General features: G+C 33.7%; 1 protein-coding gene and 1 long non-coding RNA gene across 3 annotated transcripts; both read left to right on the plus strand.

The window, feature by feature from the left end:
• The first annotated feature begins 316 nt into the window (after positions 1-316).
• Positions 317-3799, plus strand: LOC132610592 (protein XRI1). Of its 2 annotated transcripts, none has more exons than XM_060324909.1 (9): positions 317-640; positions 1338-1390; positions 1475-1588; positions 2180-2319; positions 2515-2578; positions 2665-2767; positions 2858-2889; positions 3003-3089; positions 3206-3799. In XM_060324909.1, exons 1-9 carry the CDS (start codon positions 621-623, stop codon positions 3478-3480), a joined length of 888 nt encoding a protein of 295 aa, XP_060180892.1. In that variant the 5' UTR covers positions 317-620; the 3' UTR covers positions 3481-3799. The 2 variants fall into 2 exon arrangements, with proteins under 2 accessions (XP_060180892.1, XP_060180893.1); XM_060324910.1 differs by having other exon boundaries at positions 318-640; positions 1478-1588.
• A 2251-nt stretch (positions 3800-6050) lies between these two features.
• On the plus strand, positions 6051-8040 carry LOC132608692 (uncharacterized). Its single transcript, XR_009570481.1, has 3 exons — positions 6051-6168; positions 6716-6752; positions 7825-8040. It is a non-coding gene; the product is annotated as an uncharacterized LOC132608692 (long non-coding RNA).
• Positions 8041-18905: the final 10865 nt, after the last annotated feature.

Consider the following 18905-nt stretch of genomic DNA (forward strand, 5'->3'; position numbering starts at 1 on the left):
TTTAAAGTGTTGGTCACAACCCATGTATGTTGACTCTGAAAAAGTGAAAGTGAACGGAAGAAATAGTAAATCAAGATTATTTATTTAAGTTAAATATAATATATATATTTTCCTGATTATGAAACTGACATGACCCAGTTGACACGATGACACAAATGTAAGAAACTTTATCAGGCCCATAAATTCCCATTGACCCGACCCGACCCGACCCGACCCAGTAACCTCTGTACACCCCTCACTCCACCCACTAACATCCGGTTTGTTTACACGTAGTCAAAGACCTTTTCCCCTTTTTTTTTTTTTTTGCTTTTTAATGTCCTACCAAAACTGCCTAGTGTGTTTTTATTGCTAGTTTCCATGGTTAGCGCATAATAATATTACTAATAAAGAGAAGAAGAAGAAGACAAGTTTATTTTATTACACTATATATGATCTGTTTTAACGGCTATTCTTAATGGTCTAAAGTGTATATATATGTATAAAGAGATATATATATATATGTGAGGGCAAAGGGTTCTTAGATTTTCCACCAGTCAAACCATTTTCTAAGCCCCTTTTTCTTTACAAAAAATATTCAGTATATCAGTTGAACTTACATACATATATCTGAGAAAAAAAAAATGAATTTCAATCCTGAAAGGTGATTTCTTTTACTTGTTTTGTTAACGGGTTGGTTTGTTCTTGGACTGTTTTTGCCTTTTTTGATTCTTGATTATGATATTTGTTCATCTAGTTTGTAGGGTTTTATTTTTTAGAAGTGAAATGGTGAAATGAGAGATGGGTTTTGCTTTTCTTGGTTTTGTTTACTTTGGTTCATATGTTATTGCAATTTTTTTTTGATTTGTTACTATATTGTGGGATTAGGGATATACTTTTCAGTAGTTTGAGTGATAGGTCATTGATTTTGGTTCCTTAATATTTATTTTATAAGTTCATTTGAGTGAAGAAAACCATGCTGATCCTGTGCCCAATTATTTGTGTAGTTTCTATAGGTGTATGTGATGTTGTTGGTTTTACTGTCTTTCTAGAATTGGTTTACTTGTTTAGATTGATATACTAATTTGTAGATCTGATGCTATAGTGCTACTTTTGCTAATTGTTTACTGCTTTATTTCTAAAATTCATTAACGCCATTTCGTAGTGACTCTTGTTTGTGCATTTCTGTGGATACCTATAGATTTTAGGTTCTGCTTTGCTCTCATTAAACTCTTTAGGTAATTATGAGTACAATGTGGCATATCCCTCGAGGATTTCCCAATGTTGCGAGGCTAATTTCGTTAACGTTATTTACTAGAAATAAATGCGCTGAATAGATTCCGTTTTTGGTTGTATTACAGTGACATGTGGAAATGGCGTGACAGTTATGGTCTCGGAGATGATCCCGATGTTGGTAAGTTCCCTTTTTTGTCTTTAGCTCAGTAAAGAATGATAATGTGTCCAACTTACTGATGATGAATGTGTTTGCCAATGTTAGTAGATATATCTGATTGCTTGTTGAGCAAAGGTGAAGACATTTCCTTTATGTTTGATGATGAAAGTACTCCAGTCAAGTCTTGTGAAGAGTTGACTCACCATGTTAGCAGCTATGGTAAGATGACACTGCATCCTCGCTTTGATAAAGTACTTGCAGCTTCTCTTTTGTAGTTCTATTCAGCATTTTGCTTCCACTTTTTATGAAATATGCTTATTTGATTATGAACTGGCCGTACTTATATTCTTGAATCAATTTTGCTTATGGAATGAACGTGCACCTATATATAGCTTGTTCAAAACTAGACTTGTTTTTATGTATTTTTTCGAATGCATAAAGTGATGGCTTCTTGACTAATCTTTATTTGAATTTGGATTGTAAGTTGTATTTGCTAAAAAGATTACTATCATGGGAGGAAGTTATAAAGCACTTTGTGCCTCAACTGTTAAGCAAACTATGGCCTATTTATTCCATAATGAAGAGTATTTTTGCGCACTTTTATGGTGTTGAAAACTGAAATTGAGAGATGACAAGGGTAAGGAGTTTTGGGCCGCTTTACTTGAAGGTATTTTACATAAATTACTTGTGGCCAGAGGATACTTTAAGTGTCTTTATATCCAAATCTTGACTTCGGGTACTTCCTGACATCGTTAGTATATCTTTATTTACAGTTGTAATATTCTCCATATCTCACTTTAATACTTACAGAAAACAATGACAAGGAAACCCAGAGATACAATGAGTCATCCTCACAAGTGAAAAGGCGCAGAATGCTACAGTTCGAATCAGAAGCATCAGATGCACCACTTTGCAATGAGGAACTATCAGCGTCATTTTTAAATTCACAGGTTGGCTATTAGCTGATTGCTAAATTAATTACAATGTGTTTGATTTGTCACTTAAGATGCCTCCAATTTAAAGTCCTTCATAAGATTTAAAAAAAAATAAAAATTGAACAAGTTAATTGATATGGAACTTTGTCATTTTAAATCATGCACCCTTTTAAGCGATTAGCTGATCTTTGTATGTGTTCCATTTTTTAGGAGACCGACACTAGTGTTGAAGAATTCATATCTGAAATGTCACAATGGGTTTCGGGATTTTCAGGTTCGATTCCTATTCGTTTATGCTCTTAAACAGACTAACCAATTGCATGTATAAGCTCACAGATAATGATTTCTTTTTATTTTCAGAGAACATGTCTTCATCTGGTAATGAGGGGCTGGATCAGCAATCCGAAGGATGGGTTGCCAGTTGTTTTAACGATTCTCAGATGCATGTGAGCCTTGAGGATATGTATGTTATAACCTTTTGCGTAAGAACTTCTATTTTTTTGGAAAGTAAAAAGAAAACACTTCAATCTGACAAAATATTTCTTTGAAACAGCACGGCCTCTAATATTCAGCTTGATGTTACTGGTTAGTGATACGTCTTGTCTGGAATTCACTCGCTTATTTTCCTTACTGATTTGTTCCACGAGGTTCTCATTATCATCTCTATTTCTTTCTCATCTTTCTGTTTCTCTATGCAGAGATTTGCAACACCCCGCCGCCTGAATATGAATCTAATGTGGTTCAAGAGCGCCCTGTACAGACTCGTAAAAATGTTGTTTTCAAAGGTTTTTTTCTTCTTGATTTGTCTTGGATGATATTTCTTCACGTATTAAATTCCACTATACAAAACTCTCTGAGCCGTGTCTCATATGTGAGCTAAACTTGTGTTCACCCCCACCAGGTAGGAAATCATATATGCGGGCTCCTACAAAGGTTGCCTCCTCTGTTGTCTATCCATTTGCTTTTGTTAAACCGTGTGGTGTCCATGGAGATGTGACTCTGAAAGACATAAACCAGCGGATACAGACCCCAAAATCAAAGACAGCACAGAATAGTGTAGATCCTTCAGTTGCATACCCGAAGTCTGCTTTCTCTGGTAAGCCTGTTGTTGGAAAGACTACAATTCAGACAGAAGGAGGAAAAGGCAGCATTACTATAATGAGGACAAAGGGATAGTTATTTAAGCAATTATAATCGTTTTTTCTTTCGAGGGTTTTGCTCCATTTCTTTTGGAGACAGAATATCCTCAGTTTTTCCAAGGTCCTCGCGGTATACATGCTTCCGGTTGACATCATCCTTGTAGCTCATATCGCGATGTCGCTTATGCATATGGTCAAGAGCCCCTCTTGTTGCAGCATACCATGCTTTAGACATGGTACGGTCAACGTCATAGTTGTAGTATTGTAGTTTGTTGGAGATCCTCTTGTAATTTGACTGTACAAAACCTTCATTAACGTTGCTAAATTTATTAATTTGAGAGAGCCTTTTGTTACTCTGGCAAGTGGCATCATATAAACTACTCAATAAGTTCACTGTAAAGTGTGCAAATTGCTCTACGATTTATAAAGCATAATTTTGATATCTATCACCTATCCATTTGGTTCTTTGAGCGATGAGAAGGTACTACCCCGTGTGACCTTTTTTGGGTAATTGTAGAGCCATAACTAACTTTAGCTGAGGCCTAAACTGCATTTTAGGACTGCTTTGTCATTCCTTTAGAGAAATTTTTGCATTATGGAGTTGTGTAATAATAATGCTTATTTTTCTGGAGTTTTGGTCCTTTGTAGATCACTTCATTTTTTATGCTATTAGGGGTCGTTTGGTAGCTGGTTAGAGTTATGCAGGTATTATAATAATATATGGATTACTTATGAGGGAATCTATGCATTTATTTAATACAGGGTTTAGTTATTCCCTTATTAGTTATTTCATCTTCTATTCCGCATAAAATAATATATAGATTTCCTCATAACTTATACATGAATTAGTTATGCGGTTCTAAATTGTAAATCAAACACGGTATTAGTTATGTTAAATTTTATACATAGGAAAAGAATGCTACCAGATATGGTGCTATTACTTATGCGGGATTTAATCTATATATAATATAAAGCTAGGCAATAAAAAGATGACGTGGCACCTCTCTTTGGCCAAGGATCCTACTTTTTTACCATGTTCGATTTGCAGAACGGGGATATTCGAATCCGGTCCTTCTGACAATTATCTTTCTTCTCATTTTTTTGACAATTTTTTAATATTTTTTTAATATTTTGTAGTGTGCAAAAATAAATGTGTCACTTACTACTCCTCCATTCATTGATATTCTTCAAAAATTTAATGGTCTTTATTTCCATTATTCCCACAACTTTGAGAAAAGACATCATTTGACCCTTGAACTTGACACGAAAACTCAGTTTGACAACTAAACTTAACTTGTATTTATTTACCCTCTTAACAATTTTCATCTTAATTAAATACAACTCCAAATGCTGACGTGGCAAAAAAAAAGTAAAAAAAAATTAAGAGAGTGGAAAATATAAAAGGTGGGCGCGCTGATATATATATAATTATATATTATTATATAATTAAAAAATAAAATAAAATAATATAAAATTAAAAAATAAAATCAAAATGCACCCCCCACCCCCACCCCCACCCGCTCCTCTCCACCCCACCCCACAGCCCCGACCCTCTTCTTCACCAAACAACCCCGCCCCCACTTCTTCACCCCCCCCCCCCCACGACCTTCTTCTTCTTCACAGCCCCCACCCCACCCCACAGCCCCTCCCCAACCACCTTCGTCTTTTTCACAACCCCCACCCCACGCCACAGCCCCGCCCCCACCACCTTCCTCTTCCTTTTTCTTATTCACAAATTTCACTTTCTCTCTATATTCTCATCATTCTTTTCTTACCATTTTCACCATTTTTTGGTTTCTTGATTTTGATTTTTGTTTTCTTTCAAAAATAAAGTTATGGAATAATGATTATAGAAGAAATGGAGTTGCTAATAACAATAATAATAGCCAACAATAACAACCAAAATAACCAATTTGGACAAATTTGAGAAGGAATGGGATGAAATTTGGTGGGGTGATGATGGTGGTGGTGGTGGTGGGTGTGGGTTAAAGATGTGGGTGTTGTTCTTATAGGTGGTTAAGGTAGGATGAGGAGAAAGAAGAAGAAAGAGAAAAATAAAAAATGAAGGGTTGGTAATTTTTGACATGGCAATGACGTGGTGAGGATGACGAACTGAGCTATGTTCAATCATGGCGGTGTTGGCGGCGGTGCTGCGGCGGCAGCGGGGGGGGGGGGGGGGGGGGGGGCGGGGGGGGGGGGTGTTGAGGAGAAAGAAGAAGAAAGAGAAAAGGGGGAAAGAAGAAGAAAGAGAAAAAATAATAAAAGAAAAACCAAAAATGAAGGGTTAGTAATTTTTGACATGATAATGACGTGGCGCGAGTGTAATACACCTCCCATTGTGACAGTGGTATTATTTTTTCAGGGTGGTAAATAATTGAAATGAAAGTTGTTAAAGGGGGTAAATAAATACAAGTTAAGTTTAGTTGCCAAACTGGATTTTCGTGCCAAGTTCAAGGGTCAAATGATATCTTTTCTTCACAACTTTTCATGCCATAACCCCTAAATAATTAATAGCCATGTTCATGACATCATTTGGTATTCCATATTGTAATCCTATAAATTGAGATCGTCAGATTTTTTTTTTTCAAAAAAATAAAATGATCATATTATTCAAATTATAAGTGGCATTGTAGTAAACAGAAGATTGAGGCAAATATTAGTATGACATGAATTAGTTGACGGGAGTTTCTCTCCTTTGAGAGGACTGCGTCTTCCCACAGTGGAGGTTTGTTTCTCATAAACTTCATGATTCTTTTTCATTTTCATTGCAACACTCACCAAAACATATGCTTTCATTTTGTTATTCTTCTTTCTGATCATGTTAAATTAAATTATCAACTATTTTCTCTAAAATTAGTACTCTGAGACTAATATGGCAGTTACCACTTATCACTCACCAATCTATTTAGAGACATATTTCTTCTTGCACTAATCTTATTAATGCAGGGAAAATCTTTTCTATTAAACTTCATGATTCTTTTTCAGTTTCATTGCAACACTCACCAAAACATATGCTTTCATTTTTGTTAATCTTTTTTCTGGTCATGGTAAATTAGATTATCAACTCTTTCTCTATTTGAGTACTAAGACACTAATATGACAGTTACCACTTACCACTAACCAATCTATTTAGAGACATATTTCTTCTTGCACTATTCTTTATTAATGCAGGAAAAATCCTTTAAGTCTCAATTATTTATTTTTCTTAATTTATTTATCTTGTGTGTGTATATGGTGTTATAATTCTTCAAATTTTTATATTTTTGTTTCAGATGGCTTCCATGCTGGTTCAAGGCTAGCTAGCGTGTGGTTTGTTCATATTTCCTTTTATTTCCCTTTTTGCTTTTGTATTTATGTCTCCTTCTTTTAATGTTATAAAATAACACTTCCTTGATAGATCTTTTAGTTAGGATTCATGGATTAATATACTTTTATTTACTTATAACAATAAAAAAAATCAATCCATCCATCTATATATGGCAAGTCTCATTGATCAGGAATTAATTTTATTTTTTCCATTTTCTTCATTTCAACTACGTTACAAGTCCAAGAGTTATGTCCTTTCAGAACCAATGAAAAATAAGCCCAAAATTCTTCATTATTAAATTTACAACCATTTCTTTCCTAAGATAACTCAATTGCCATATTCTAATATTTGTGAATGCTCTCAATGTGCAAATACCTATTTTGAATTTCTTCAACAAGTATGTTTTCTTCTCAAATATGTTCCTTTTTAAAATTATGAAGGATGGTTAGTGAATTGGTTAATTGTTAATAGCTAATAAACGACCTACACACATATAGGAGTTTTCAAAGACCATATTTTGAAGTCTTTGAAATGTTTGGTCAAATTAATATATGAAGGAGCGTTTAAAGATAAAATAGGATGATGAATGCTGAAAAAATTAAATTGAAATGAATAATATAGGGCGACGAGATGAGAATAAGGTGAATTAGTATAACAACCCGACCAAAAGAGAAGAATTAGTATAATGCGACTCCTAAGAAAGTAATCTCTAAAATTATTCATATTTTTCATCTTAGAAATTTCAATTTTGATTTAATACTTCTTTCTCCTTGCTTTTTTTTTTTTTTTTTTTTTTATACTTTTTCTCTGATTTTTGTTTGATTCTTCATGAGTAAAAGTGCTTTTTATGCATGCTAGAGAATGATTTTTATTTTTTCTTAATATTTCATCTATGTAAGTTACATGATTTTTATTTTTTCTTAATATTTCATCTATGTAAGATACACATGTGAGGAGAATTATAGAGTTTTGTTTTCTCTTCTTCATTTCATTATATATTACATATTTATTTTGGATATTAAGAATAAGAACCCGTAATCCTTTGGACTAATATTTGATGGTCCAATAATGCAGGTAACAACTATTCTTCTCACGAGATGAATATAAAATAACAACGAAAGATGGCCATTTTAGGGACAGCCGTAAAGAAAAATTATGAGAAGAAAGACGACAATTCACAAGACAACCGCAAGTCTACAGCTAATGGCAAAAGACTACACAATATTTATCTTTTCCTTATGTTCCTATTATAGGTTTAATCATGTTCTAGCTTATCTATTGAGATTCATCATTATAGTAATGGTTCCTTGCTAAGTGGAAATAGAATACGAAGAATAAATATAAAGAAAAGATACTATTGATACGTTATTATTATTATTATTATTATTATTATTATTATTATTATCTAAAGAGATAAGGAGTAAAAGAGAGTTACATTGACGGAATAGTTAAGGAGCAAATTTCTCAAAATATAACAGTAGTTTTTCATAAATGAGGCGGTTATCTCTAAAATAAATTTATGTAAAACTTTACTTGATGGTGAAAAAAGGCAAACATGCATTTTTTACTATGGAAAAAGCATCGTTGTAATTTGTTTCAAATGTGACATTTTTGATTGTTACAATAGATTTGTAGCACTCTTTCTCTCCTATTTTATATTTAAAATTCAACAATTCTCACTTTTTTATTTAAAATTCGATATTTCTCACTTTTCTTTTTTCTGTTAAAGAATTTTATTTAAATTAAGAGAAATATGAAATAGAAATATAATTAGTAAAGATTTAATTATATTAAAATTATTTATGACTGCACGATAAGTACATTAATATATGAATAAAGTAGAGCTTCTAACCAACTACCAAACGAATCATTACTACTTTTATGCCATTATGAGCCAAAAGTTTGTGGGGGAAAACGCCAAAACTATTGTGGTGATTGCATTATCAAAAAAGAGATTAAAAGAGGAATTTTAGTGAAACAAAACTTGTGGCACAGAACTTTTATATATAAAACTAAAGAACAGTAACCTGGGGTCCTTCATAAGTTATATTTAAGCATTCAATTTGCAAGATGATTTTTCATTGGTCTGGTCAATTTAATTGTTTTCGCTACGTTATCCTTTTAAAATTTATTTTTGTCATTTCACAAAATAATACATTATCGTTTTTTTTCTTCAAGGATTAATCACCCTGCACTATCATGCAAATCACTTCATACATATTTTATATGAGAAACCTAATGTTGCTAGTTCCTGTTCCCCAGAAAAATCCACAAAAGAGGAAATGGTCTCCAATGAAAAAATAAATAAAAAAATTGCAAATTCAATATTAGTCCCTTATGACCGTTAAGAGAGATGCTCAAATTCCAAAATACTTTGTTGCAATAGTCTCCAACATATGTTATTCTATTTGATCTCTTCATCTCGATGTGATTGCCTTATTCTTGGTGTCTTTTCCATCTATTAAGATATGCATGAATTCTAACAGAATTTCATCAAGTAAACATTAAATAATGAAAAATAGAAATTTGTGGAATGTTGATTCTAGCTAAAGTTTTGAGGACTTGTAAGGTTTTTAAGTGAAATGTCTAAGTGGTGTAAGACATAGTGCGGATAATAGTTAATGACAATGTGTTAGTAGGAGGAAATTTATTTTAAAATGATTTTTTTTTGTTAGAAAAATTGTTCCCTTATTTTAAGCTACCTCATTTTGTGACTCGTACATTTTCATCTTTTATTCATAAGAAGTTGGAAATTTCTTTCTAGCCCTGTAAATTTTCACTTTTATTTTTGCTCTATCAAAAGATTCTGATCGAAGTGCACGGATACCTGATTTTGGAATCACTTTTTAACTCATACTTTTAGTACAAATTAAATAGCAATGACCAAATAGGATATCGTGAATTTTTTACAAACATCATTCATTCCTAAAATTAGAACTTAGAAATCTGTGATTAATGATTAAGGGTTCCAACCAAGCATCTTTGTCAAAAGGTTGCGAGTTGGGCAATTAGTAGGAATGTCCTTATTTTAGGGTGATCTTTAAAATTTATCCATTAAATTGGTGGTCTTTAATTTTTGCCCTTCGTTAGAACCCTTTGATCTCGGGTTCGCACTCCCTGATTTCAGGTTCGAACCCCCGTTCAGTCAAAAATTTAAAATAAAAATAAAAATAGCAAGACAGAGTTTTGCATGAAGTTAGAGTTTTGCATGCTTCAGGCAGAGTTTCAAACTCTAACTTAAGGTAGTAGAGTTTTGGGCAAAATTCTGCCTTGCGAAATTCCTTTTTTTTTCTTACTGAGCTGGAGTTTGAACCCAGAATCTCGGGTATTAGGCGAAGGCCAAAAATTAAACCCAAAAAAGGACCGTCCGCACAAAAAAATGTTATGAGTTAACTCTGTGTCAGAAAGAAGCCCAATAAGGGCTTTGGGCTCAACTTGGTGAAAGCAACAAATGTTTCAGCATATTGCGGGTATTCGCACAAATGATGCTATTTTGAGGTGGTCTTTAATATTTGTACCTCAAATTTATGGTCTTGAATTTTTGGCCTTCAACATTTTTAGTGTGACATAAATTAAATCTCGATCGGTATGGTAAGCGTTTAGCTTTGGCATCTATATCATAACATCTCACAAGTTATTCCAGATAAGACAATACTTTCAACATTCAACATAATATGAAAAAATATATAAGTTTAGATTTCACTCAGCATAGTTAGTATCTATCTTCGACATATGTATCATCACATCCACACAAGTTATGCTGGAAAAGGTAAAATTTCAACACTTAACATAATCTGAAAATACTACATAACTTATGCCGCATAACTTAATTCCTACAGAACTTGTGCCGAGCGAGACAAGAGTTCAGTTTCCGAAGATAAAAATGTTACAGAACTTATGCCAATCCAAGCATATCTAGATATTTTCATTAAATAAGCAGCATGAGAAAAAATAAAAAACCACTAATATATATATAAGGGCAAAATTAAAGACTAGTCTGTATGAAGGACAATCCGTGCAAAAATTTGCAGCACATCGCCTCTTTTGCTCACAACAATAGGCTCCTCCAAAGGAATAAGCATCGTGCCTGATGAATCTAATTAAGGCTTCTCTATGATCCACGGCTTGTTTTGGGCCTTTGAGGAGTTTCTGCCTGCGGTGGGGAAGTGCATAACTAAGCATTTTTAGCATCCTTATTTAAAGAATAGCCGAAATTGATATAGCTTTTAAAGTTTAACAATCTCAGAATCAACTTAAGATCGTTGAATGTGAAGTTAAGATCGCAAGTCTGAATGTAGTTCGAATTGAGACCGCCGTAGAGCCTAACTTCAGACCGTTGAAGTTAGGCCCGTAGGTTTGATGAAGAAGCAACAACAACAACAACAACAACAACAACAATATGTGGTCTGAAGTTTACCAAAACTGTTTTTATTTTAAACAGGAATATTTAAAGCGGCTACCTGGTGTCATTTCTACATTTACATATGTGTGTGGGAATTATGTATTCCTTGTTTAGTAAGTCTTGATTGGTAATCCAAAGTCAAAGTTTCCTTGTGAGTTCATTCTCTTACTTATCTTTTTTGTCCTCTATGAAATGCAAATGTCCCTCATTGGTGGTGGAAAGTCTTTCCTTCATTTTTATATTGAGAAGCCCTTTATTGTGCTAGTAAATGGGCTAGAATAAGAGAGTAACATCGTGCACATGAGAATTGAGCTTCGTAGGCAAAAGTGAATCCCTCACCCCCCCCACCCCCCGGCGTGTGAGGTATACGTGAGGCATCCTTTACTACCGAGTCTTGCCTGCTCCATCTTCTGTTTTTTAGGCCAATAAGTTTGAGACGATTTGCACAGTAATCGGTCAAAACCACTTCAAGGCAATTTGATAAGTTGTTTTCTTGGTTTTGATCAATATTGTTCAAATTTCAACTAAAAATGTGATCATATAATGCGTTCGACAATGGCCATTACAACAATTTAATGTCAAGAAATCCCTTTTCGCTTTGCATGTAATTTGTGTACATAGCTAATATTTCTCTTATAGGAATGTGATAAACTAATTTTGTGCTTGAACTATCGTTAATGTTTCCCTCTATCCAAATATAGAAGGTTTTATGTTATATATCCTAACCTTAAAATTAGAACGTTACGAAAAAACATACTGTAGATTGATGACTCAAAATTAACGTCTTTTGTTTAGACTACAAACTATAGTTTGCTTGCGTTTGCAAAATCAATTATGGGTTAATCACCCTAGGTTTGATTGTTAACTACGTTTTTTTGGGTTTAAGAAACAACAAAGCATGGGAAGGATTACAAGATTCCTTACCGTTTATTGCTTGTGTTTGACTTCTACGACCATGTAAAGCACTTTTGTACAATCAGATTATTTAAAGATAATCATAATATCGACCCACAAAAAGTGAAATATAAAGCATGGGAAGCACTGCAAGATTGCTTACCATTTATTGCTTCATGAATTTTAACTTCTATACATGCCAATAAAGAACTTTTATACATTCATGTTATTTAAAAGAAAACTACAAATAGCGACCGACAAAAAGTAGAATTAGTAGAGCCCGTTTGGATTGGCTTATAAGTTGCTTATAAGCTGTTTTCAGTTTTTTTGAGTGTTTGACTGGCCAACTTAGAGTCATTTTGTGCTTAAAATAAGCTAAAAATAATTGAGCCCATTTGACTTAGCTTATCTAAAGCAGCTTATAAGCTGAAAACAGCTTATAAGCCAAAAAAAAATAAGTTAGACTACCCCAACTTATTTTTTTTTAGCTTATAAGCTGTTTGCAGCTTATAGGCATAAGCCTATCCAAACAGGCTCTAGTAGAGAGTCCGGAGCCTAAAGGGTATAAAAATACACGGTTTTTACCAAAAGGGAACGTTTAAAATTTATTATACCAAAAGGGGTATATCGTGGGCTGATCCACGATATACCCCAATTTTTTTTTTTTTAAATTGTCAGACAAACGAAAAAAAAAAATTATTTACAAGTATAACGTGGACTGATCCACGTTATACAATATAAATTGTATAACGTGGATCAGTCCACGTTATACAATTATAACTTGTATAACGTGGACTGATCCACGTTATACAATTTATATTGTATAACGTGGATCAGTCCACGTTATACTTGTAAATAAATTTTCCAAATTTTTTTTCCGTTTTCCAAATACTCACTCTATAAGACGTTGTCTAGATTTAAATCATATTCGGTTATGTTTTTAATAAAAAATATTTATTGATTTTTAAAGCATGATTAACTCAAATAAATATTTTAACACATGCAAATAATTAAATGTGTTATATATGCGAACAGAAATAAAAAATTAAATATAAGTTAAATAAACGTCACACATTAACTGAATGGTAAATGTTAAATTACATACTAACTATTAAACTGCACAAGACATGTTATATATTCTTGAAAGAGTACATAAAGAAACAACAATTGTACAAGTTAAGAAAAAACATAAAAACCAACAAGCAACAACAACTACTGATTTCTATCGGGGTAGCGATTCTTGTTATGACCTGTTTGCTTGCACGTACTACACTTTCTAGCCATGCGAGCAGGAGCTATATCCATTTCATTCCTCCTTCTAGTTGTACTCCGCGCTCCTGAAGTTCGCTCGTATTCAGTGTTTGCAATTAAACTGAAGGGAGAAGGTGGCCAATATGCCTCATCACCCAACGGTGAAAAATTTCCACTGTACGTTTGCTTATAAAACCTGCAACTGTAGTACTTGCTAACATAGGTCTTTGGTTGAATTCCGCGAATATCACAAAATTTAATTGCATGTGAACATGGCTTATGGTAGTTTCTCCACTTTCCACACGAACATTTTTTCCCTTCGGCAGAGACTTTATGTATATTTCCGCCCTTACCTTCGTGTACAAATGTTAGAATCTCAAAGACCCCTTCAGTTGCATTGTATTGCTGCATGTCAGTATGCTTTAGGGACCTCTCCCAGTATTCATCAAACTTCTTTTCAATAGCGCGCGACCAAAACTTTTTATCCGCAATCAACAAATCAGCAAGGGTGCTTCTCTCAACAAACCGATCAACAAGATTTTTAAACGTATAACGGACCATGGCAGTAACTGGTAATCCACGGGCTTTCTTTAATAAACCGTTGTAAGATTCGGAGACATTCGTTGTCATAGCCCCCCACCTATGACCGTTGTCCTTATGCAATGTCCATTTTTCCTCAGGAAGAGCTTTTAACCACAAATACGCTGGAGATGACATTGTTTTGATTTGTTCCATCCTCATTTTATACTTCTTCTTCTGGTGCTCTGTAGCCGCCAACCACATTAGCTTCTCAAGGTCACTACTGAGGAACTTTTTATTGAAGTTGCTTTTCAAATGCCGAACGCAAAACCTATGGTGTGTGGATGGTGGTTGTAACCAATCATGTGTTTGGACACATTGCAAGATTCCTTGATGACGGTCAGAAATAAGTCCAATTCCTTGTCTCTCACGAACAATATGTCTCCACAACAACACAAGGAACCACGTCCAGGACTCAAAGCTCTCACGTGCAACAATAGCATATGCAAGTGGAAAAATGTTATTGTTTGCATCAATTCCAACAGCAATTAGCAGTTTCATCTCATACTTACCGTACAGATGAGTACCGTCTATTGAGATGACAGGCCTGCAACTTTTGAATCCATCGATGCTTGGTTTATAAGCCCAGAACAAAAACTTGAAGATGTGTTCACCTTGCATTGTAGTTGATTGGTGCTCCCACTCAACAACGGTCCCCGGATTGAAATATTTTAAGGCAGCCATGTATCGGGGCAATGTCTTGAAAGAGGTTTCAAAATCACCAAATACCATTTCAATAGCTTTCTTACGCCCTTTTTGTGCTTTTCTATAACTAGGAGTAAACAAATGCAATCCTTTTATTTTTTGCTGAACTGACTTAATACTGATGTATGGATCGACCATAATATATGGTATCAACGTAGTAGCAATTAGGTGACTGTTCAAATTGGAATGATCCTTTCTGTAATCATCCGTCAGACAACTGTGGTGGAGATCCGCTTTGACTGCCTTCCACATACCACTTGAAATTTCTCTAAAACGGATCATCCACTCACACCCCAACATATGACGCTTGCAAATAACCCTCCAAAATTTACCTTTGGACTGATCACAAATGAACTCTTTCTTTTGAGACAATATAGTCTCACTGCGCCTTTCATTTCCTGCTTGTTCTGAAATAACATACCTAATTGCATAGTACAAGAAAAATTATCAACCCCTTAAAAATGGTCCAACAAATAAAAAGAATATTCATTGTCACCATACTAACCTGATCTGATAAATTCAGGTTTATTACAATCCCAAAGTGCAGATCGAATTGGACCGTCATCTCTCATGAAGGCAAAATCATCCGGGCCTTCTTCTGTGTTGTCCAAATATGGAATCGCATTAGAATGGCAGCTAACGTTGTCATACCCTATTTTGACCCGGAGGTTAAAGTAGAAGTACGACATATTGGAGATTCCTATTTTTGTTTGTTGTTAAGGAGTCGCCACCTAATTATTTATGGTGAATTAGGACACCTAAAGTTTATTAAAGTAGTTATCTAAAGTTGATTGTGTTTAAGGTCTGCGAAACTTAAGATTCTAGGTAAGGGTTCAATTAGTTTAAAGGGAAGGTATTAGGCATCCTTTAAGACCCATTAACAATGGTTGACCGACCGGACTTATAATTAATTAGGCTAAGTGTAAATATAGTATTATAGAAAAGGAAATAGCTTTGTAAATATGACTAAAGTTGTAGATAACCATGTGAGAATGCTATTTAAAATAAAACTTGTGTAAAAATAATTATTTGTATAAAAGAGTATTTCTAATGTTATTTTGTAAACACGACTTATAAATGTCGTCAAGGTTTTAAACGAAAGTATAATAGTAATGTTTAAAATAATGCTTGTAGAGGAGATTCAACAAACATGAACTTTAAATAAAAATTATATTGTATAAATATTGCGATGTAGAAAAGCCTAGACTTATTTTTTAAATATGATGAGAAGGGCATGAATTTTCTTTCTCTTTTTATTACTTTTATTTAGCATTATTTGGCTAAGAAAAAATACGTACAATTGGATAAAGCTTAAGAGAATGTTTATAGAATATACTTAAGTTTATATATGCGTGTTAGTGATGTTTTGAAATTTCTAATACAGTAAGAATGAAAAACAGGATCTTAATTCAAAATATGTGTTTATGGCTTTGCCCTTGAAAATCAGTGGCTTTAATGTAGACAAATATTATAGGTACTATAAATAATTTATTATGAAAGAAGAAAATGAAACTAAGGAATTAATTATTGTTTCCTCCTACCCATTTTGCTAAAATCAAACCCACTAATTCCACTAAGGTTCACCTAATCTAAGCAAATAAAACAAGTAAAGTGTTAGTCATACGGTACAAATTAAATCCACAAAGTAAAATAAAAAAAGATAGGAATGAAATGATTTAAATGAGTTCAGCCCATTGAGGACTGTTGATGTACTGCTATTGTTGCCTATTGGGCTTTGGCCCAGATTTTTTATTGCTGCTGCGGACAGAACTGATAGGCTAACTCGAGAAGAGGATTCCGTTGGGCTTTTGGCCTAACACCAAATGCGGGAGACGATGAGTCCCGAATTAGGACTCTATTTTTTCTCCGATATGTACATGTAAAAATATATATATATATATATATATATATATATAATAAAGATTAGAAACGTACATAATTGTTAAATAAGGCAAAACACATATAATATTAAACTTCCAAATATGCATGTCAACAGCAGGCATAAAGACAGTTGCTCAATGTGAGCCTAAATAAGAAGGATTAGTATTAAGAAGTGTATGGAGCTCTCATGGATAATAGCAAAATGTTTCATGGTTTTAAATATCACAACTTGGTTCAACCGTCTCATAACAAAACCAGAAACGCCGGAAGTAATCAGAAACCAAAGACTTGTTAATTCTAAACATCAAAATCTGGAAATCCAGTATTAACTAGGCGTAGCATGTCAAAAGTATAGGGATCAGATTCTGCCTAAAATTCTAAACACCACTTAAGACCAAAGCCAAGTTGGATCATCCCATAGGTAGAAGTTAACAAAAACAGAACCCGAAATCATCTATATGGAAATAAGCTTGTATGCGTAGATGTATATATTCAATAATACTTCAATCTAAAATGTTAGATGCGGAAACTTTCCAATCACCTAGGATCTAAGTGACACTATGCATATGGCTTTATCATCCTTAACACAAGTAGTAGTAAACTTGATCTATATCATGGAAACAGAATTCATGCAACCCAAATACACTTGAAGAAAGCGCAGGACATAGAGGGGCAGAACCAATTTTTTTTAAAAAATGGTGAAGGATAGGCAAATACAACTCATACAGATTTTAGAGAGTTGAAAGAGGAGATCTTGCGAAGTTCAAGTTAAGACGCCTTTTCATTCTCTCTTAGACAACACTGGATTTATACTTATTCTTTTGTCTTTTCCGGAACCAGTTTTATCTTTTGCGTACAGAAACTGAAAACAGTTCAGTTTAATACTCACACACATATAGCATAGATCTTATTCATCAAATGAAGAACCACAAAACATATTCCTCCAGCAGGGAAATAGAGTCAAACACAGAGGTATACTTCACAGATTTGAGTCACATATGAACATATTAGTACTGTCAGACATCCATATACATCTTGCAGGATGTTTTAGACTGCTGATACCTAAAACAGTCACCTGATCATCCTGAACCAACTAGATCAAATTCTGGTTCCAAAGGCTAATATAATGCTGAAGATACACAGGTTGAACTTTTGGACTTGAAACTATTTTTTGGCAATATGAAATCTTAAGACTAGCTGAGGTAATGATCAGAGCTTAACCAAAAACAAAACTTTGAGAAGACATATATTAATGTTCTGTCAAATAAGCAATACTTCAACAAACCTCTCATTCAAACTAAAAAAAAGCAACTACTTCCTTGGTTCCTAGGATAAAACAACTCATATATATATCAGGTATACTCTCGTGTATACATCATAATGTATACATGATATTTCCTATTTATGCAATAAACAACTGTCAGTTTTCACAGCCATAACCAATCTCAACACAGAATAAGCCAAATAGGGATACTTAGGCAGGCAAATATCAGAAGACTCATAGTTTTAAGGAACTAATGGTCAAATTCAAGGAATACTTAGGAACAACACCTCAAATAAATGAAAGATATGACAATGCTAAAGTTAATATGCTGATAATGCAGCCATGTTTGAAGGCATTCATTCAATAATCAGATTTAAGCTTTCGAAGGAAGTATTTAGGCATACGTGATCTTCAAACAGCCCAAAATGCATGTGTATTAAACTCCTATGATCGACAAGCTAGCAATGCATTAATCATCCCTCAAGAGCAGTTGAATTATAACTATCCTAGCCTAAGCTGAAACATGTTTGACAGCGAACTAATGAACTAAGCCAAACTAGATTCGGTTACATTACACACTCCACTTGAAACTAACAGTAACCACATCACTGCTACTGTTTTCATATCAACATTAACCAAGACAGAAAACTTAAATCTACAGATTGATAGACAATTATAGAGATGATTCAGCGTCGATATGTTCTAACCACATACACAATATTCCTAGGATATACATACCTTAGTGTGTATATCATATGTATATTGAATGTATATCTTCTTCTTACTTGTTAACCGAACTGTATATCCTATGTATATCCGACTTTAAATAAGTTCTAAGTCCTGAAAATTCAGTCTGAGCATCCGAATTTCAGTATAACTTTCAAATTCATTTAGCAATTAATATCTATCCTAACAGCACCCAAACATCAAAGCAATACAACGACACAGAAAACTACATAACTACTAAATAGCAGAATCAACTAAAATTTAACTAAAAGCAGAAATTAAAGACTAGAAGTGATAAATGTATCGAGGTTCACCTGTTTTGTGCGCAATGAACTGAGGCGTCGAAGTCGTCGAATCTACACTCTCGTTATGAATAGACCCGAATCTTAAACCAAACGAGTTCTAACGAAAGCATCGTGGATTTTTTATGAACTAAAGTTTTGTATTCCTTTT

Source organism: Lycium barbarum, chromosome 9 (genome assembly GCF_019175385.1).
Source record: "Lycium barbarum isolate Lr01 chromosome 9, ASM1917538v2, whole genome shotgun sequence".
In the NCBI taxonomy this organism is placed as follows: Eukaryota; Viridiplantae; Streptophyta; class Magnoliopsida; order Solanales; family Solanaceae; genus Lycium; species Lycium barbarum.